The sequence below is a fragment of the Geotrypetes seraphini genome, chromosome 2 (genome assembly GCF_902459505.1).
Source record: "Geotrypetes seraphini chromosome 2, aGeoSer1.1, whole genome shotgun sequence".
Lineage (NCBI taxonomy): Eukaryota > Metazoa > Chordata > Amphibia > Gymnophiona > Dermophiidae > Geotrypetes > Geotrypetes seraphini.
In genome coordinates, this window is record NC_047085.1 from 253925823 (window position 1) to 253948411 (window position 22589).

Here is a 22589-nt window from a genome sequence, read left to right on the forward strand (position 1 = left end):
AAAGCCCAGTGCCCCGAGGGAATACTCGAGACCGAGGTCGCCCTCCAGGGACCTGCCTGCCATGATGGAGGTTCCGGTCTTCCAGGACTTGCTGACTTGCTCCTAGCGCTGATTGCCTCGGAGCTGTCCGGGGCCCTTGCGCACCTGCAGCAGGCTTCGGTTTCGACTGCTCCGGCCTCGACTGCCCCGGCGTCGGCGGCCTCGGTCTCGGTGCCTTGGGCTTCGACCCCCGAGGGTCGGCCGTCCTCGACCCCGACCTTGCCCTCGACCTCGACCTCGGTTGACCAGCCTGAGAGGAGTGTCAGGCCTCGGGACAAGGTGCATCGGGTTCGGAGGATCTCTTCCACCTCTTCCTCGAGGTCCTCCCGGGGCTCTTCGCCCTCGGGTAGGCCTCGGACGAGGTGTCGGCCTCGGAATCCTAAGCGCCCTCGCGCTTCTCCTCGGAGACGCGGTTGCTCCTCACCGACCGGGGGTGAGACGTTGCGTGTCTCGGAGCTCCGCCTCGACAATCCCAGGCTCTTCCGCACCCCTGGGGGAAAGGATTCGAGAGACTCCTCGCCGAGGCACAGGGGAAGAACCTCGATTCCTCATACCCCGGGGACTTCCCCCAAGGGCTCCTCGGGGCATAGGCGGTCCCCGACCCCTTCGAGGTCCCTCGGCACGGCCTCCTGGGGATCGGGGTCTGATAGGGAGCCTCGGTATTCCCGCGAGGCCTCCCCCTCTTTCTTGGCTCGGACCTCGCATACTCCTTCCCCGCCAGCGAGGCCCTCTTCCTTTACAAAATTTGTACAGGATATGGCGCGGGCCTTGGACCTGGACTTGCTGGCTGGTTCTCAGTACACGAAGGAGTTTTTGGAGGAACAAGACCTGCCCACTCCCCAGAGAGAGACTCCTCGTCTGCCTCTCAATAAGGTCCTCCACCAGACCTTCCTGAGAAATTTAGACTCCCCTCTTACAGTCACAGCGGTGCCTTCCAAGATGGAGTCCAAATACCGGATTATACCGTGGAAGGGCTTCGATAAGGCACAACTGTCTCACCAGTCGTTGCTGGTGGAGTCGGCACTGAGGAAGTCGCAGCCCGCTAAGGTTTTGGCGGCGGTCCCACCCGGACGGGAGGGGCGGACCCTGGACAAGTTTGGTCGTCGCCTCTATTCCAACTCATTGATGGCTACCAGGGTCCTTAATTATGCCTTTACGTTCTCCTCTTATCTTCGGGGCATGGTCAAAGACTTGCCCCGTTATCAAGGGGTTATGCCGGATTCCCACAAGGAGAATTTGGCCATGTTCATGTCCAACTTATCTCAGCTGCGTCTATACCTGTTTCACGCTGTCTACGACGCATTTGAACTGGCCTCCAGGGTATCCGCCTTTGCCGTGGCGATGCGCCGGCTGGCTTGGCTACGTACCCTGGACATGGACCCAAACTTGAAGGAACGTCTGGCCAATCTACCTTGTATTGGCTCTGAATTATTTGATGAGTCCCTGGAGGCGGCGACCAAACGTCTGTCGGAACAGGAACGCTCTCTTGCCTCCTTGGTCCGTCCTAAACCTCGGGCCCCGCCGCAGAAGCCCTTTCGGCCTCCCCCGCGGCGATACCCCCAGAAGTCAACGCCAGCCTTCTCTAGGCCTCCGCCCCGCCGCCCGCCGCAGCAGGGTAGGGGAGGCCAGCAAAAATCTCAGGCGCAGGGGACGCCCAAGCCGGCGCCGTCCTTTTGACGGGATGTGCGGATGGGGGCGGGCCCCCTCCGCGCTCTCGCCGAACCCCCTTCCTATAGGGGGTCGACTTCGAGCCTTTTCTGTGGCCTGGACTGGGATCACATCAGATGCTTGGGTGCTCCGGATCATCTCCGAGGGCTACTCGCTCAATTTCTTAACCACGCCGCCGGAACATCCGCCGGCTGCTTACCCATTCAACCGAACCCAACTTCCCCTTCTTCTCGCGGAAGCGAGGGCCTTGTTGAGCCTTCGGGCGGTGGAACCGGTACCCCCTGACCAACGGGGGAGGGGGTTTTAGTCCCGTTACTTTTTGGTCCCAAAGAAGACAGGGGACTTACGCCCCATTTTGGACCTCCGGAAGCTCAACAAGTTCCTAGTCCGGGAGAAGTTCCGTATGTTGTCGCTTCCGGTGTTGTATCCTCTTTTGGAGGAAGGGGTTTGGATGTGCTCCCTGGACTTAAAGGAAGCATATACTCATGTTCCGGTGCATCCCGCCTTCCGCAAATTCTTACGGTTTCAAGTGGGGGAATTGCACCTTCAATACCGGGTCCTCCCCTTCGGACTGGCCTCGTCCCCTCGAGTCTTCACAAAGTGTATGGTGGTGGTCGCTGCAGCCCTGAGATCTCGGGGGCTACAGGTCTTTCCCTACCTGGACGATTGGCTGATCAAAGCGTCGACCAGGGAGGGGGTTATCTCAGCAACCCAACAGACTATCATCTTCCTTCAAAGTCTGGGGTTCGAAGTGAACTTTCCCAAGTCTCAATTGGGCCTGACTCAATCCATTCAGTTTATTGGAGCCGTGCTGGACACGGTTCGCCTTCGTTCGTTCCTCCCCCCTCCTCGGTTGGAGGCCCTACTTCGATTGAGTCGTCAGGTCTCGCTGATGCCCGTAGTATCGGCTCAGCGCATGATGGTTCTTCTGGGCCACATGGCATCGACGGTCCACGTTACTCCGTTCACCCGCTTGCACCTGAGGCTCCCTCAGTGGACCTTGGCCTCGCAGTGGCGTCAGGATCGCGACCCGGTATCTCGTCCAATAACGGTGACTCCTTCTTTGAGACGCTCGCTCCGTTGGTGGACCAACTCTTCCAATCTTTCCGGGGATTTGCTCTTTCTCGTTCCTCCGCATCGCAAGGTCCTGACCACGGACTCCTCGGAGTACGCGTAGGGGGCTCATCTCGACGGTCTGCGGACTCAGGGTCTATGGTCGGCGGAGGACCGTCTTTGTCACATCAATGTGTTGGAGCTTCGGGCCATTTTTCTGGCGGCTCGAGCGTTCTGCCACTTGCTACACGATCAGGTAGTCCTCGTGCGGACGGACAACCAGGTGGCAATGTATTATGTAAACAAACAGGGCGGAACGGGCTCTTGGTCCCTGTGCCGGGAAGCCCTGCGCCTTTGGGAATGGGCGGTCTCCCAGAACATATTCCTGTGTGCGGTTTACATTCCGGGAGAGAAGAATTGTATGGCCGACAAACTCAGTCGTCTTCTCCAGCCGCACGAGTGGTCGCTGAACTCCGGGGTTCTACGCGAGGTCTTCGACCGCTGGGGGACTCCTCAGGTAGATCTGTTTGCCTCCCCGGAGACTCACAAACTGCCCCTCTATTGTTCTCGGATGTACTCCCCGGACCGTCTCGAGGCCGATGCCTTCCTTCTCGACTGGGAGGAGAAGTTCCTTTATGCGTTCCCTCCTTTTCCTCTGATCTTGAGAACGTTGGTACATCTCAAATCGACCAGAGCCACTATGATTCTCATTGCGCCTCTTTGGCCCAGACAGCACTGGTTCTCCCTGCTCCTTCAACTCAATGTCAGGGAACCTCTGCTGCTGCCTGTTTTTCCCTCTCTGCTGTCTCAAAGTCGGGGTTCGCTGTTACATCCCAATCTTCAGTCTTTACATCTGACCGCTTGGTTCCTTTCCCCTTGACTTCGGTTCCTGTTTCTCAGTCGGTGAGGGAGATTTTGGAAGCCTCGCGAAAGGTCTCGACTAGGCTTTGTTATTCCCAGAAGTGGACCAGATTTTCATCCTGGTGCTCATCGAACCATCTGGACCCGAGTTCGGTTCCATTGTCTTCGGTGTTGGAATATTTGTTGCATCTGTCTAAGTCTGGGCTGAAGACGACTTCCATTCGGGTGCATCTTAGTGCTATTGCGGCGTTCCATCGGCATATCGAGGGTCGGTCGCTTTCTCTTCATCCTCTGGTAACTCGTTTCATGAGGGGTCTCGTGAATGTTCATCCTCCTCTGAAACCTCCTCCTGTAGTTTGGGATCTTAATGTGGTATTAGCTCAACTGATGAAGCCTCCTTTTGAGCCTATTGACAAATCTCTTCTTAAGTTTCTTACTTGGAAGGTGGTCTTTTTGCTTGCGCTCACATCCGCTCGTCGGATTAGTGAGCTGCAGGCTCTGGTGGCGGATCCACCTTTTACTGTGTTTCTTCATGACAAGGTGGTTCTTCGCACCCATCCCAAATTTTTACCTAAGGTTGTGTCTGATTTCCACCTCAATCAGTCCATAGTTCTTCCAGTGTTCTTCCCGAAGCCCCACTCTCATCCTGGTGAGGCGGCGCTTCACACGCTTGACTGTAAGAGGGCGTTGGCTTTTTATCTCCAACGTACCAAGTCTCATCGGAAGGTTCCTCAATTGTTTTTGTCCTTTGATCCTAATCGGTTGGGACATCCTGTTTCCAAGCGCACCTTATCCAACTGGTTGGCTGCTTGTATTTCTTTTTGCTACGCTCGGGCTGGTCTCACGCTCCATGGTCGAGTCACGGGGCATAAGGTCAGGGCTATGGCAGCTTCTGTTGCTTTCCTCCGGTCTACTCCTGTGGAGGACATATGTAAAGCTGCCACTTGGTCTTCGGTTCATACGTTCACCTCTCACTACTGTCTGGACACTTTGTCCAGAAGCGACGGCCGGTTTGGCCAGTCGGTGTTACGTAACCTGTTTTCCTAAATTGCCATCCTCCCACCTGCCCTTTTTTGGTTGGCTTGGAGGTCACCCACATGTGAGAATATCATGCCTGCTTGTCCTGGGATAAAGCACAGTTACTTACCGTAACAGGTGTTATCCAGGGACAGCAGGCATATATTCTCACAACCCGCCCTCCTCCCCGGGGATGGCTTCTTTGCTGGTTATTGAACTGAGGACCACGAGGTGGGGATGCGCCCTCTAGTGGGCAAGAAGAAGGCATGCACATGCGTGGTGCAGTGTAGCAAACTTGAAACATCAATCAAGTTTGCTTGAAAAGCTGTCCGCGCTGGGGCTCCGTAGATGACGTCACCCACATGTGAGAATATATGCCTGCTGTCCCTGGATAACACCTGTTACGGTAAGTAACTGTGCTTTTTCTGTTCATGAGGAAGTCTGTGAACAAGTTGAGAATAGTATCTATTATCCCTATCGTTAAAAGTTTTGTTATGAGCAAGTGGTGATCAACAAGTTTTATTGTCCAGCACAAAGGAGAAGCCAAATGGATAGTGCCAACGAAAGCGTATATCATGATCAGAGAGATATCGGGTTACTTCTCAAAATTCACGCCTTCTTTTCAGAGTTATGGCAGACACATCAGCAAAGAGTTCCACTTTGGCGCCCTACAATTTCAAGTAGCCCACTTTCCGGGCAGCCTGCAACACACGCTCTTTAAGAGGGTAGCGTTCAAAACAAGCTACAATGTCCCTTGGCCGATCTGCTGGCACAGGACCTAGTGCTCTGTCCAGTTCTATTTCAAGAAAATCCCCCTCCAGCTCAGCTTCCCGCACTTACTATTTGCAAAGGACACAATCTCACAGAATGTCTCCTCAATTGTTCATCTCTTTTTACCCTAACAAGTTGGGCCAGCCGGTATCCAAGATAACTATTTCTAAACAGTTGGCAGCTTGTACAGCACATAAAGTCTGAGCTATGGCAGCTTCAGTTGCTTTCCTTCATTCCACTCCTATTGATGAGATCTGTAAAGCTGCTACTTGGTCCTTGGTTCATACATTCTTTTTTTTAATTTCTTTATTCAGTTTTGCATATCACAACAAGTGCATCAATAAAATTCATATGATCTTATAAATACACACTTGACTTTCCTTCATGTAACACTTTAAGTACACCATATCATTCTTATATTCATATTCTATAATATTTTAAATAATATATAATACATTTAATATGTATAACAATTATAATTAAAATAGAAAGCCCCCCCAATCCCTCCCTACCCGTTTCAGACATATTATAAGATGAATAAAATATTACCAACCCACATCCCCGCTTAACAAATATCTTAAAAATAATAATATGAATGGACAATAGAATAAAAGATGATCTAATGTCCCTGCCTCAAGATGACAGTGCCAGCTTTTATTAGACTTAGAGCTATCAAGTTTTTGTAAACGAGCAGGGGTCCAAAAAGCTCTGTGCAAAAGAAAAAACCATGTTTGTCTCATAAATGCTGAAACTACATCTTAACCTCCAAGACCATAGTCGTGGCCATTGAGATGCAGTAATCTGATGCTTAATCTCAATGCTCCAAATGTCTCTAAGACCATGTTTTTGCTTTTTATTTACAAATCCAGATATTAATTTATACCACATTGCGGCCTAGTGACCCATAGAATCCATCTGAAAACATAAGAATTCCAGGCTATGATAATTAAGATTTTTCCATTCAGGGAACCCCACTTGAATAGCCTGCTTCAATTGCAACCACCTAAAATATTGCGATTTATTTAAACCAAATTTATGTTGCAATTGTGAAACCTCAAGCAGTTTACCTTTGTTTATCACATCCTCTAAAGTACGAATTCCAGCCATCATCCAATGTTTCCATATTATTATTTTGGAAATCAATTTGGCCTCAGATAAATAGGATGTTGGAGAATCTGGTAGCCTTGACATATGATACGATTTTATTTGGCACAGTAATGAGAGCACATAGTCAAATTTCTTCAAATAACAACAAACTTATTTATATTAACTGGAATAGCAGTTCAACAAATAACATACAATTGGAAAAGTTATGACAGGTTAAATTATAACTTTTGGTGGAATTCAGTATGCCATATGTATAAAATGGAACGTACATTTGCAACACAAAAAGGTTATATAGATAAGTTTTAAGAAGATTTGGGGACCATTAATAGATTTTTGCAATGAATGATACAATTTTCCCATAATAAGATATTGATAAGAGGGGGGTGGGGGGGTTTATTTTAATCATCTTATAATATAAATAATTTATCAATATATCTTGTTGTATTATATGCAGTTGCATAAGGAAGGGGAGGGGATGGGTTTATAATTGAGAAATAGTTGGTATACTTATTAAATATTATATACTGCTTCAAGATTATAGTAAAAGATTATATAATGATACGTTATATATATAGTAATGTATGAAGGAATATCAAGTGTGTACGTAATGAAATTGTATAAATTTAAGTGATACACTTGTTGTTATGTGAAAAATGAATAAAAAAAAACTTAAAACAAAAACAAATATCTTATTATGGGAAAATGTTATCATTCATTACAAAAGTCTGTTAATGGTCTCCAGATCTTCTGAAATTTACCAAAATAACCTTTCTGTGTTGCTATTGTGCGCTCCATTTTATATATATGGCATACAGAATTCCACCAAAAATTATAACTTAATCTGTCATAATTTTTCCAATTGTATGTTATTTGTTGATTTGCTACTCTAGTCAATATTTGGTTCATACATTCACATTCAATACTGTCTGGAATCTTTTACCAGATGGGATGGTCACTTTGGCCAAGCAGTATTGCAAAATTTATTTTCTTAATGGCCAACACTTCTTCCATCCCATTGTAATAAGCTTGGTAGTTCCACCTGCTTGTCCTTGGATAAAGCAGAGTTACTTATCATAACTGGTCTTATCCAGGGACAGCAGGCAGATATTATCACAACCCACCCCCTGGTTGGCTTCTTAGCTTTCTTACTAAGATATCGCAAGCCTACATTGGGTGGGAGGGCAATCACGAACTTTCAAAAAATCTTAAAGTGGCGATGCACTTTTAAAGTGTCCGTACTGGGGCTCCGTGGATGACGTCACCCATATGTGAGAATATCTGCTTGCTGTCCCTGGATAACACCTGTTAACAGTAAGTAACTGTGCTTTTTGTCCAGTGTGTCTTTCATTGTAAGCTTTTTCGAGCAGGGACCATCTCCTGTGTGCTTAATTTACAGCGCTGCGTGCAACTGGTAGCACTATAGAAATAATAAATATTAGAAATAGTGGCTGTTAGAACCATAAAAAGACATTGGTGGGTCTACTGAATGGGCCATATTAATTTCTGTATGGCATCATTTACTGTGTTACTGTGTTGGAGCCCTAAATCAGAGAGATAATAGTAAGGTAAAATAATTATATACTGGGATAATAAACTTTATTTATCCATCTTTCTGTCCCACAGGCCCTGAAAACACTTCGTCAGGTAGAAGTGATCAATTTTGGAGACTGTTTGGTACGATCTAAAGGTGCTCTGGCCATTGCAGAGTCCATCAAAGAGGGACTTCACAAACTAAAGGTTAAACCTAAAACTTGTACTGTGTTTGTGTTTATATAACCAGCCTTTTATGCAGCTGACATGTGGTATTACACTTCTCCCTCCGTATTCGCTGTGATAGGGGATTAACAGAACCATAAATACAGAAAAAACGCGAACTTTTTCATGTGTTATTCGCTGTTTTCTATTAAAAACCATCATGAATATGGTGAAACTGTGAATAACATGGTGGGAGACCTGGCCTATTCCTGAAGGAGAGGCAAAACACGGTGAAGAAAGTGCTGGTAATCAGCGATTTTCTCTGTAAATGCTTAGAATCGCGATTTCTCTATGTAATCTGATGTAATTTGGAGGGAGGAGCCAGCAAGCTAGAAACCGTGAATAATCGAAACTGTGAATGCTGAAACCGCGAATAAGGAGGGAGAAGTGTACTATCTTCTTTCAATACTGCAGGGGTTTCTATAAAAATATACAGACCTAAGAATGACATCATTGAAAAATTTAGCTGATTTTTCTTTTCTATTTTTGGTCTCAGGAGCTGAACCTGTCCTACTGTGAAATCAAGCGCGATGCAGCTGTGGCTGTTGCTGAAGCACTAGAGGACAGGGTAGAACTGGAGAAACTGGATCTAAATGGTACATGAACAGAACCTATAAACAAAGGATGTGGGGAATGATGCTGAAAAATGCCATCTTTTTTCACATATGATTTGAAAGCATTTGTGAAAAGGGGACAGCTCAGCTAAAGTGTGATAGGCTTGAGGATACTGATAAGATAAACTGGTCTGATCTATGAAAATACTATTCCAAATTTTCCCTTAAAGTGTTGCGGAGTCAGATACACTAGCATTAAAAAGGGTGACTTTACCTACACTTAAATTGACATTTGGAGAGAGAATCAACATACCTTGTATCTCATTTTGTTTTAAATTCTTTATTCATTTTTGCATATTACAAGTGTATTAGATAAAATCATATGAACTTATAAATACACACTTGATTAACTCTCATACAACACATTAAATATAACATTTCATTACATATGTATATTCTATAATATCTTGAATATTATGTAATACACCTAATATCTAAACAATTATTATTAAATAGAAACCCTCCCATCCCCATCCCCTCCCGTAACAGAATTTCATACAAATATAGTGAGACTATTGATATATTCATATGCATTATGAGATAAATAAAAATAATACCTTGTATCTCGTTGAGAGCTGATGGAACTATTTCACTACATAGAACTATAATTAAAACAGTGCTGCACTAGGTTAGATTAGCAGCAGTAAGTTTAGCTTCCAAGACTCTTCGTGCTGTTTGAGATGATGTAAATTTTGCCTTCCACATCACTTCTCACTGCTTGCTTATATTTCAGTGAGTATGGAGTTTAGTGATATTGGATAGTAAGTCTGATTATATTATCTGCCAATCAAATGATTTGACCTTAATTACTTTGCGGAAGTTGAGAAGAAAATTTTAACTTTGGAATGTAGTTTTGTTTTTTTTTAATTCTTTATTCATTTTAAAACTTTCATCAAGTGTACAAAAATTGCAACACAATAACATAGATTTAACCACTTGTACATCTTATCATTATAACTTATAGTTGTAAATATAACCCTCCCTCTCCCATCCTGAAATCCCTTACATACATTCCACAATTCTTTATTCTTTCCTGTGAGTAACTACAATCAGTTGCCCAAATAAGAGGGCTGAATTCCATGGACAGACGTCCTTTTTTTTTTTTCATCAGACCTAATGTTAGCACATTGTGCTCAGTAACACACTGCTGTGAATAGTGGTAAAGTTCTCTAGTGTTTGATATTAGCACATATTTATTTCAGGTCACCTAGATTCTTTTTTTTTTTTTTTTTTCTTTTCACTCCATCCTCAATAAACTCTCACAGCTGTGGGAAACCCTTTCTGTTATAAGGGGTAAAAGGACATTGTGCACTGTCTAGAAAGCTGCACAGGAATGGGGCAATGGGAAGCCGGAGGAGTCTACAGCAACAAGGTGAGCATACTGCCATCGGCCTGCCCAGGAAACCCTTAATTTTGCAGCGTCCTGCCTACACGGAAAGAGGAAGTTGCTGCAGAATGAAGACTTCTGGGGCAGGCCGACAGCAGTGTGCTCACCTCGTTGCTGCTGATGGCTGCCAGAAGATTTAAAATAACAGCGGCCAGAGAGAGGTAGGTGGAGGTGTTTGGATCTGGAGAGAAAGAGAGAGGTTATGCCATAGGATTCCACTGGTGGTGGGGGGGGGAGAGTGTATGCTATATGGGCTGGGGGTGGGAGGGGTTTGGGAGGGCAGGGAAGGACAGATGCTTCATGGGCTGGGGTTGGGGACCTTGTTAAGGCAGGTAAGGTTAGCTGGTAAGGCAGGCTGAAGAGTTAGGAAGGGAGGGAAAGAGAGATGATGCATGGATGGAGTGGTGGGAAGGGAGGGAAAAAGATTCTGCAAGTTGGTGAGGGAAGAGAAAGAGAATTGTTGGACATAGGTACATGGAGTGGGAGGGAAAGAGATGGTGTACATGGGGAAAGGAAAAAAGGGAGAATTGTTGGACATGATAGTAGTGGAGAAGAGGGAGAAATATTGGATGTTGTGATGGAGAGAGAAGGGTGGGATAGATGGAATGGGATGCTAGAGGGAGGAATGTTGATCAAGATGGTGGAGGGAAGGGAGGAAGAGCTGCAAGATGGTGTTGGAGAGGATTGACAGAAGGAGAAATGGTGGGGAGGGACAAAAGATGCTGTACAGGAGCCAGTGGATGAGAGAGAAAGAAATGTTGCACTTGGCTGTAAAGGGGGTGGGAGAGATGCACCCTGGATTCTCTCTGCCCTCCTTTCTCACTCCCTTTGCAGCAAGGGAGGTAATGAGAGAGAAAGAGAAATATGTTGTACATGGGGATGCAGGAGAGAGAGAGGAAGACATGCACAAGCCAGGAATGCAGAAAAAAAGAGATGTATTTGTATTGTGTTCAACAGAATATTTCTCCAGTGTTGAAGTATTTGCTGACCCTTGCTGTAGCTGGTGGGGATCTCCAAGTACTGCCAGCTGAGGACTTCCTTCAAAGGTAGCCAGAATTCTCTTCTGTCAAGCGTAGCAGTCACTGGCAGCATCTTGAGCCACTGAGGTGTCAGCATCTGTGGTTTAAGGACGCTGCTCTGCTTGCTAAGCTTGGTAAAAGTGATTTTTAGTCACCTTTAGAGAAAGTCTTCAGCTGACATAGCCTGAGGATCCTCATCAGCTAGAGTATTTATATTTTTTTGTATATTTATATTAGAGGCTCTGGCAGAGATCCATTTACAAAGTATGTATTTTTCCTAATTAATATTTCCAAATTAAATGAAATAACTGCTTCTGAAGTTTGTGGGGATGGGAGGACGGAAGAGATTATTTGCAGGGATGTGTGGGGATGGATTCAGTTCCAGCAGGGACGGGTTTGATTTCTGTTCCCACGCAACTCTCTAGCACAGACCTTTCCTAGATCTGAGCACTTGATGTCCCATGGTGTTTGCAGGTCTAACCAGCTCTTATCAGGAAACCCACAGCACACAATGCTATAGTTTGGGCTATAGAACAACCCATACTCTCTTGACTTCCACCATTCAGTCTTCCAACTTTCTGACCAGGAGCCCTCATTCACAACTTCCCAAGGTTTTCTTTTTATGTTTTGAGCTTCCTACTGTTGCAGTGAGAGTCCTTCAGCCAGGAGCCCAACTGAGTCCAGTTGTCAGAGGTTACAATGTGGAGTGGCTGTGAATGCTGCCTTACATAAGCTCCCCAGAATGAGAAACCAAGCTTGGAAATTGTGTCCTGGTCTCTCCTATAACAAAAAGCAGCATTTCTTGTACAATCCCACTCTATTCCTGGATTATTCTCCTATGATCACCAGACAGCTTGTAGGGAGCTCATTATACAGGGTCTTGAGCCCTTCCCGTTTTACCTCAAAATTGCCCTCCAGGAATCCAGTTTCTTCTTAAAAGCTAGACTGTAGGAGCTTGTCATTTCTGCTCGTATTTAGAGGCTCCAACGACTGGAGACTGTTCCTGGAACTCAAAGTGGTCAATGTGAAACTGAGAGTGCCTCGTTTCTGGATGGAGACCATGCGTTCGGAGATTGCCTCGGTTGTGCTAGGGAAATTCTTGGCTTCCCTGGATCTGACAGAAGCATATTTCCACATTTCCATCTTCCCGGAACACAGGAAGTACCTGAGATTCCCTGTTCTGCAGCAGCACTATCAGTTTACAGCACTGCCTTTCGGGTTGGCAACGGCACCCAGAACCTTCACCAAGGTAATGGCGGTGGTGGCAGCTCATGTGTACTCCTTAGGAGTCCTAGTGTACCCGTATCTGGATGACTGACTGATCAGGGCTCCTTTGAATTCTGAGGGGTGTTGGGCTGTTTGCCAAGTCATTTAGCTGCATTAGCACTTGGGCTGGGTGTTCACTTCTGGAAGAGTTACCTCGAGCCAACACAGGACTTGAAATACTTGTGGGTTTGCTTCCACAAGGGTCAGAACAAGGTGTTCCTGCCTGAGTCGCATCAGGAAAAGCTGTGCCAGTTGATCAGGGCCTTTCTGGATTCTCCGGTCCAGACAGCCTGGCAGTATCTCCAGGTCCTGGGGACCATGGTGGCGACAATCGATGTGGTCCCTTGGGCCAGGATGCATTTGCGCCCATTGCAGAATGCTCTGATTTGGCGCTGGAGTCTGCAAAGGGATCCTTTGCATTTCCCACTACCTTATGCATTGGTGTCTCAGAGCAGTCTAGCCCCATTGAGTCCTCTTTTCACTGTCCAAGGGTCTCCCCCTCCGGATTATCGAGTGAGTGATCTTAACGATGGATGCCAGTCTCAAGGGCTGGGGGTGCTGTGTGCATGCATGTTCCAGTTCAGGGCTGGTGAGTCCTCTTCTTTTTATATTATTTATTTATTTATTTGCATTTCAAACAAAAAACTCAAGAATCCACTTGCTACAGTAATTCAGAACACAATCTAAAAAAAAGGAAAACTTATGAAATTAGGAGAAATAATATTTAGAAGACAACTAAAACTAAAGAAAAGATATTAATTAATAATATCTTTCATACTCTTTCTTAGACCTCCATAATCCTTTCTAAGAGAAGTAAGAAATTAACTGAGGCAAGGAGGTCTCATATTAAGGAATTAAATACATATTAAGAAAAAGGCTTAACGTGAGCCATGCCAGCCAAATTTTTCATTCGTCCAATTATTTCACCAAATTTTTTGTGTCCAAAAAATTCTGGAGTTGCTCAGGAGCAAAGAAAACATCCTTGATTCCAACAAACTTAACATCTACAGGGGAAGCTAGGTAGAAAAGTAGCTTCCAATTTTATTACTTTCTCCCACATGGCCAAAAACAACTTTCTCTGATCTTGAGTAACTTTGGTAACATCTGGGAAGATCCAAATTTTTTGGCCCAAAAACAAAGCTTGAAGAGACTGAAAGTAGGCCTTCATTAACATATTTAAATCCTGTTAAAAAACTAAGGAAATAATCAAAGTTCCTCTATATTCGATCTCCTCATTGGAGCTCTCAAGAATCTGAGTTATATTATTCAAATCCATTGGTTGCACTGTATCAAGTTGTCTATCAGGCAAGTTTTCTATTCTTCCTGGTAGATAGTCAATTCTATTTATTGGAGGCATCATGTCAGAAGAAAATTTCAAATTTTCCATGAGGTATTTTTATTTTATTTTTTAAAATTCTTTATTCATTTTTACATCTTACAACAAGTGCGTCAGAAAATAACATTTGAACTTAAAAGATATCACTTGAATATCTATCATAATCGACTTAAATTAGTAATATTTAAACCCTCCCTCCCATCCCTATTATTTCATATATCATTGAATACATTATATATAATCTTTTCTATTAATCTAAACATTTAATACAAGATTAAAAATCCCTCCCTCCCATCCCTCACTTTGCAATTATACCAATAAGGGAAAAATGTTATTTATTCACTACAATATTCTATTAATGGTCTCCACACCTCCTGAAATTTATTAAAATTTCCTTTCTGTATAGCTAATGTTCTTTCCATCTTATATATATATATATATATGACAGAGAATTCCACCAGAAACTATAATTTAATCTACTCCAGTTTTTCCAATTAAATGTAATCTGTTGAATGGCGACTCCTGTCATAATAAGTAAGAGCGTATTATTTTTTGATGAAATTTGACTTTTTTTCCTTATTGACATTCCAAATAATATAGTATATTATTTTTATGATCCAGAGGATTTACCATATCCCGCACTGTCAGGATTTTTAAACTACAACAAGTCCTTGCTGTGATCTCATCTTTCCTCCCTTTGCTTATTTATTGATTCCCAAGAGTTCAACAACTGAATCTTAAGTCTCTTATAACATACAACACCAGTCGTCGTGAAGAATGTAGTAAGTTCTTTTAAGAAAAATCTTTAAAAACAGTGTACTATTATCAGATCTTACCAGAGATTATATGGAGTAAATCGAATATAGAATTTTCAGTGCTTGCTTCATTAGGAGGTATCAGTTAGTTCAAATTTCCAAACATTCTATATTGTAATTGAAGATACAACTTATATGGAAAAACTTAAATTTGTAAAGGATATAATTTCCAATATATTTAATAAATGTAAGAGTATTCATTTCCGCTCATAGCCGCAAACTTAAAATAAGCATCTTTCTTTTAAGATGTCATCTGCTGATCATATTGATCTAAATATTCAAGCAACTTTGCTGGATCTACAAAGTTCAAAGTTTTATTCGCATATGTAACCCGCATTATGGCGGGATACATTAAACCATATTTAGCACCAAGACTTCTAAGTTGCGGGCGTAATTCTAGCAACTTTTTCCTTTTTAGTGCTGTGTCCCTTGCAAAGTCAGGCATGATATGAATTCTAGCATCTTGACATCTTAAATTTTTATTTTCTTTTGCCAAACGTAAGATCTCAATGACTTGCTGGTGTCTTAATAATTTAAAGATTAATGTTCGAGGTCCTCTTTGCTTGCCCTTTCAAATTCTAGGGGAAACTTTGTATTTAAAGGTAAAATTTTTGGAAGAAAGTTCTCTAGAAAAGCTATTGGATCATTTTTTTCTACACCTTCAGGTAACCCTATTATTCTAAGGTTACTCCTTTTGCGGTTCATACAATCTTCCAGGTCTTTTGTTAACATTTCTGTTTTCTTCCGATCCTGCTTGCAATGTGCCAGTTCAACTTCCGTTGAATCCGACCATTTTTCTAGCTGTTCTAATCTAATATCCACTACTTGCATTCTTTGTGTAAGGTTTTCAACCTTTTCATTGACTTCTTGCAGTTTTTTTTTTGCGTTGTCAGTCACAATTTGTTTTATCTGCCGGAGCTCTGTTAAAATGTCTGTATTTTCTTCACTTGGCAGCGGGACCTTTGAAGGTGTTGCTGGTTCCGGCTTTGCACTTCCTGTCCCAGCCGCCTCCATTTTCGATTTCTTCCATGAAGCCATAATGCAGACACTATTGTTCTGTTTAGGTAAGAAAAACTATTTAAAAACTATTTTAAAAGTTTATTTTTTCATTAATAAGCCAGTCAGCCCGGAGCTCGTTGTTCACCTGACCGTTTTCATGCACTTCCAAGCCACGCCCCCATGAGGTATTTTTTAAACATATCGGTTGGTGTAGTTAAAGCTGATATAATTTTAAATTCATTTCCAGTTTTATATTCTGTACTGAAACTGATAAGTCATCCAGTTTACTCACTACCGTTGATATATCTCCAGCAGATTTTGTTACCGCAACTTCCAGCTTTTGAAGCACTCTCCAAATATTAGGTAACGTTGCCAATGATGAGTCGATTCCCTCCACTCCTCGAACTGATGTTGTCTCAGCTTCCAGGATTGCATCGGGCTCTTCAGAATTCGCGCCTGGTGGGCCCTCTTCGAGTGGAAGTGGTCGATCAATCGACTGGAGCTTCTGGCAAACTAACTGGCTCTTCTCCACTTCAAGGCTCATCTTTGACATTGAGCCGTCCACGTCTTTTCAGACACCATGGCAATGGCCTACAACAGGCATGTCCAACAGATAGATCGTGATCTACCTATAGATCGCGAGGGGGTCAGAGGTAGATCACGAGCCCCACTTGGCTCCATCTCTCCAGAAGCTTGCCCTGTTGCTAGGAGAGAGCTTGTGCCGGCAGGTTGTCTGCCGAGGGCTTGTCTCCGCTGCTGATTCTTTGCCTGTCTTTTTTCCCTGCCTGTGGGAATCTTGCCTGCGGGTGTATTGGGGGCGCTTGTTGTTTTCATACCAATAGTTTGTGGGTACCCCAGGGGGCCACCGCCCTCACCCCGTGACGATACGCCACAGGCCTGGCATCATACCTGGTCTCCTGCCCCTGCCCCAACATCCCTTAGAAGTGTGTTATATACCAGGGGATATCCATTCGCCTGGGCTTTACCTGAATACACTTACCGTATTAGTTGTATCGTGTGCTGATCATTGGTTGCTTTATAGTTCACTTTCATTAAACAATTTCAGGCAGACACAACAAAGTGTCAAGAATTTGGTGATTTTGGTGGGCTTTTCCAATTTTGTTCTAACTTGCCTATGCCTTGCCTTCAGATTGGTTCAAACCATTGTGACTTTTGCTTGCCTCTGCAGTTTTATTTCGCCTTGCCTTTGCGTTGATTTTCCACTGTGTGTAGAATTTATTAAATCGTGTGTGGTGGTATTTAGACTTGTTTGGCGGTATTTGATTTTATCTGGTTTGCTGGACAGGTGTTTGAGTTTTTTTGATGATTGTTTGGCGGTATTTGATTATTGGTGCCAGTATGATGAATTCTTATTTTACTTTTAGAACTGCATGTGTGGTTTTGGCATCTCCAGTCCTTGTATTGCACATCATCCAGAGGTCTTCAGTTCCTGTTGATCTTTAATACTTTGGGACAGTGACAGTTTTGGACCAGATTCAGCTAGTGTTTATACTAACTTAGCAGATTTGGTCTTCTTACATCCAGCCACCCCACTATAACGAAGATGAGTGTTCCAAAGAAGAGCAAAACCTACCACTTTCATGATGAATGGGAAATGGACTACTTCGTCATTGTGGTGAAAGACAAGTGTTGTCTAATTTGTAACACCCCATTATCCTTGCCCAAAAAAGGTAATCTGGAACGCCATTATAAGGCTCTGCTTAGCAATAAGTTTGATGCTGATTTTCCACCCAAAAGTGAAATTTGTAAACTGAAGCTCAAAGAACTTAAATTGAAATTGGCTACTCAGCAACAGTTGATGGCGAAGCCAAGGTCACATTCGGTCAATACAACCATAGCATCCTTCAAGGTCAGCAATCTGATCACAAAGAAATGCAAACCTTTTACTGAAGGGGAATTTGTAAAAGATTGTTTTATTGAAGCAGCTGACAATCTTTTTGAAGGATTTAAAAATAAGAGAGAGATCATAGCTGCTATTCAAGATGTACAATTGTCAAGAAACACCCTCGTGCGGTGAATAGAAAAGATGTGTGGAGGCAAAACTGAACAATTGGAGGATGTTTCAAATTGTGTTGCTTTCTCACTCCAACTAGATGAATCTACAGACATAAGAGACATAGCCCAGTTACTAATCTTTATCTGGATGGTTTTTGAAGACTTCAGTGTTAAAGAAGAACTACTTGGAATGATTTCTTTAAAAGAGAGAACTACCGGTCAGGAAATATTCAGTTCTTTCCATTCTTTTGTGACAAATTGTAATCTTCCATTGCATAGACTTGTTTCCATCACTACTGATGGAGCAAGAGCAATGTCAGGTGAGGTTAAGGGTTTCATAGCCCTCTGTAGACAGCATGATGATTTCCCAGATTTCCTTTCTTACCTTCATCATTCAACAGCAAGTTTTGGCAAGCAAGAGACTCAATACAAAGACTGACATGGACATCACTTTCAAAATTGTAAATTCAGTTTGTGGAAGATCACATCAAAGACGCTTTTTAATCTTATTCTTGATGAAGGGGCAGCGGAAATCATTTTGCACACAGATGTAAGGTGGCTAAGTAGGCACATATTTCTGCAAAGATTTTGTGATTTGCTGAATGAAATAAGAAGTTTGTTAAAGGAGAGGGGAGATGACCAAGCAGAGTTGGAAGATGAGTGGTTATGTGATCTGGCATTTCTTGCTGACTTTACAGGCGAACTAAGAGATGAACCTTGAACTACAAGGTAAAAACAAATGCATTGGCGAGATGATGAGTACAGTTTCATCTTACAAGAGCAAATTTGAGCTAATGATGACTGATCTTGCAAACAACACTTTTGATCATTTTCCTAATGCGCAGGACTATCTGGGACAATGTCCAAATTTTGTTTTTCAGAATGAGAAGTGTGTGACAGAAATCTGTTCTGTTATCCAGGAATTCAAAAATAGATTCTGTGACTTCCCAAAAATTGGAACAGTTGTGGAGTACTTGTCATACCCATTCAAAGTAGATGTGGACATTAAAGAAACTGCAGTTGCTATCAATAAAAATTACTCATTGAACAAGCCATCTCTTGAAAATAAAATATTAACCCTTAAAAATGACATTTTTCTCAAGACCCGTGCTGAGCAAGAATCGTTTTGGAAGCTAGTGCATAGAGACAAATTTCCCAACTTGAGAAGATGCAATGAAGCTGTACACTCCTGTTTCAGTTCAACTTATTTGTGTGAATCTGCGTTTTTCCATCTGAAAATGACAAGAGTATACAACGTTCCAACATGACAGATGAACATCTCCAGGATTCCCTGAGACTGGCCCTCACGCAATATTCGCCCAACTTCAAAAAGCTGGTGGATGAAATGCAGGCTCAGACATCTCACTAATTAGCAAGAGCGAAATATTATAGATTGTGTAAGATCAGCCTGGATCAATACTCAACCTAAATTTAACACAAATTGCTCAATAAAAGTTAAAGAAAGTTATTACTCAATAAAACTTTAAGAAAAAATGTACTTTCCATTTTCCCTCACAGTTCTTACTGGATCTTCATCTTTCTGTTTTGTTTTTGCTTAACAGCTGATCACATCCAAGTAAATGACAGAAGGTTCATTAAAAATGGGGGGGGGGGGGGAGGAGGAATCCTCCAACTTTATTGGGTTAAAATTTAATTTGAAACTTAATTTTTCATGGCACTTGTGACCGTAAAAAGATCACGACATGCCTGGCCTACATCAATCGCCAAGGGTGCACCAGAAGCGCCTCCCTGAGTGTGGAGACCCAGCTTCTTTTCCAGTGGGCAGAGAGCCACCTCATGGCGCTTTCAGCTGTGCATGTGGCCAGAGTGGAAACTTCTAGGCAGATTTTCTCAGTCATCAGACTCTGGACTCTGGAGAGTCTGATGTCCCGCAGTGCATTCGACTGCATTGTGCAACGCTAGGGACGTCCCACGTTCGACCTCATGGCATTAGCAGCCAGCAAGAAAGCGGGCTATTTCTTGGCCATGATTGCCACCCTTCTACATAGCAAGAAGAAACCCATGGTGGCAGCCTACATGAAAGCTCAGAAATATTATCAGGCATGGTTCATCTGGAAGCTCGAGGATCCGTCTGTTCTGTTAGTTCACTGGATTCTGGAATTCTTCCAGGATTGCCTTGCTGTGGCTTCTGTCAGTCTTTTCTGTCTAGGCACCATTTCTCCGAGAGGCTCCTTAGCCTCTCATCCAGATGTCCGTTTTCTAGGAGTGTGCTGAGGCTTCAGACTCCCCTGCAACTGCCTTGTCCGTCATGGAATCTCAACCTGGTCCTTCGTTGTTTGGCTTCTTCGCCTTATGAGCCTCTGGAATGTGCATCCTTAATGGATCTCACAGTCGAGTCTGTCTTTCTGGTGGCCATTACCTCAGCCCGTAGGGTTTCTGAGCTTCAGGCTCTTTCCTGTCGAGATCCCTTTTTGTGTATCATGGATTCCGATATGATTCTACGCACTGTTCCCTCCTTTCTTGTAAATCCATACTTTGTTCCTGGAAACTGCTGATTCGCCGATTGTCTGTCTTTACAAGTACTGGTAAGCTGGATATTTGATTTATTGACCTGCCTTTCTAAGAGTTCCATCCATGTGTGTTTAGCATTTTGTCCCAACACCCCCATTCCATCATTGTAAGCTGTGTCTCCTTATAGCTCTGTTATTTTTATTGTTCAGGTTCCTGATGTTTTTTATTTCAGTTGTTCAGAAATTATTCGGGTTTCATGTTATGAGCAGGTTAAACTTATTGGTTGGGGAGTATCTCTGTACCCCTCTCTTTTGCCTTTGCCCTCTATAGGTATTTCCGGCTGCCTTGTCACAAACTGAATTCCTGGAAGGCAGTCCTGAGGTAAGAGGGGAGGGGCTCAAGACTCTATAATCTAAACCTATTGTACATCTTATTTGCCTAATTACTTCTACTGTGTATGTTTACTTGTAGACCGTTCTGAGCTACTGGGAGAACGGGATATAAATCTAAAAAAATAAATAAATAAAATAAATAAATAAATAAAATAAATAAATAAATATAATGAGCTCCCTACAAGCTGTCTGGCGACCATAGGAGAATAACCCACTAGTCCAGGAATAGTGTGGATTTACAAGAAAGAAGATTAGCAAAGGTAAGAACCTAATCTTTTGGTCTGCTGAGCCTGAACCTTTTTGTTCACTAAATTTACTCAATTATAAGGAAGTTTTATAACTCAGTCCATAGCACATATAACTGTGAAATTAACTATATGTTAAAATGAGTGCTGGTGCAGTTTGACATTTAGTCTTCACTGCCTGAATCAAGTCATAACTGTTTGCTGCTCTATAGTGTCTTATTGAAATGTTCCCAAATATGAGTTCTGATTCACAATTTGTTTTTTTAAGAGGAGACACTATCAGCAAAAACAATCTAGAACAGTGTTTCACAAACTGTGTGCTGCAGTAGATTCCAGGTGTGCTATCAAGTTTCAAGTTTAATATATCTCTTGATTGATCGCTTAGTCAGATTTCAAAGCGATGAACAATTTAAAATACATTCATTAGCAATTACAAAATAAACAATACAATACAAACTTTGAATAGTAACATTAGGTTAAAAACTAGGACATCATTTAAAAAACATAGGGAGGGAAGGGATAGCGAAATACAACTAGGAATAGTAAAGCAGGGGGGTCACGTGACGCTAGCGCGCTGAACGGACGCGAGTAGATCGGGCTCTGCTCCTTCCCCCAGAAATCGCCGCACAACTTGCTGATAGCCGGCACGCACCGCGCTGAATTTATACTACTTCACTTCGGGCTCTCTCCTGCTACAGTGTGAGCGCTCGGAGGCACGCAGATCAGCTGCGATCGGCCGGCATGCCGATAAGGACCCCGAGGCCTGGAAAAGAGAGGTCAGTTAAGCCGGAAAAAATGGCGGCCCCCAGCCCGATCTCGGCAGCTGCGTCCCAGCACGAGACAGACATGCAAGTCTCAGTCTGCCATCTTTCTAAATTGCTGATGAAAAACTGTCTAAACTGCATGCTGTGCTGGAAGAAGTAAAAGACAAAATTGCAGGGCACGCTGCGCGTCTCCAGCAGGCTGAGGAGCGAATCTCGGCCCAAGAAGATCGGGCGGACACGGCGGATGGGCGACTGGCGGCCTTGGAAGCAAAGGTCCAGCAGCTGGATGATCGGGCTGAGGAGGCTGAAAACCGCAGCCGTCGAAATAACTTAAGGCTCATAGGGGTGCCGGAGTCGGTCCGGGACACTGAGCTAGGAGACCTGGTGGCCACGTGGTTGCCTCAGGCCCTGGGACTCACGGCTTCCCTGGGCCCGGTGCATGTGGAAAGGGTACACCGCATAGGAGCGCCACGTGCTGAGGGGGCCAGACCATGTCCTGTTATAGCCCGATTTCTCAACTATGCAATTAAGGCCCGTATCTTGGAGGCATACCGACGAGCCCGCTCCCTGGATTACAACGGCACCAAGCTTCTGCTCTTTCAGGACTTTTCCATCCGGCTCTCAGAGAAACGAAGGGCTTTGGCGCCCTACTGCACACAGCTTCATGCCAGAGGGATTAAATTCACCCTTCAATATCCTGCTAAGGTGCGCATCCAAACCAACACTGGCGTGGTCATGATGGATACTCCAGCAGCGCTTCGTTCATACCTGGAGGGACTGCCGGCTCCTTGAGGGATCTGAAGCCGGTGTGGGCCCGATTGACATATCGTATAGCCCACCAGGGAGGTAGCGGGCTTTCTCTCTGCTGTCAAAGCAGGGATGGTATCCTTTGGCCGGGGCCCGAAGAGAGATGGAAGCTGGCGGCCTCTGGACTGTGGCTCCTGGACTTATACATCCCATGGCTATATTCCTGCCACCTGTACCCATTGAGCC

At 43.9% G+C, this 22589-nt stretch overlaps 1 protein-coding gene across 3 annotated transcripts in view; it reads left to right on the top strand.

Annotated features, from left to right (window-relative positions):
- Positions 1-22589, top strand: part of RANGAP1 (Ran GTPase activating protein 1) — a 220637-nt gene that overhangs the window by 103283 nt on the left and 94765 nt on the right. For all 3 annotated transcript variants that reach the window (XM_033929405.1, XM_033929406.1, XM_033929407.1), the window contains exons 8-9: positions 8140-8253; positions 8768-8867. In XM_033929405.1, the coding sequence (XP_033785296.1) occupies positions 8140-8253; positions 8768-8867 (214 nt within the window). The remainder of the gene's footprint in view (positions 1-8139; positions 8254-8767; positions 8868-22589) is intronic.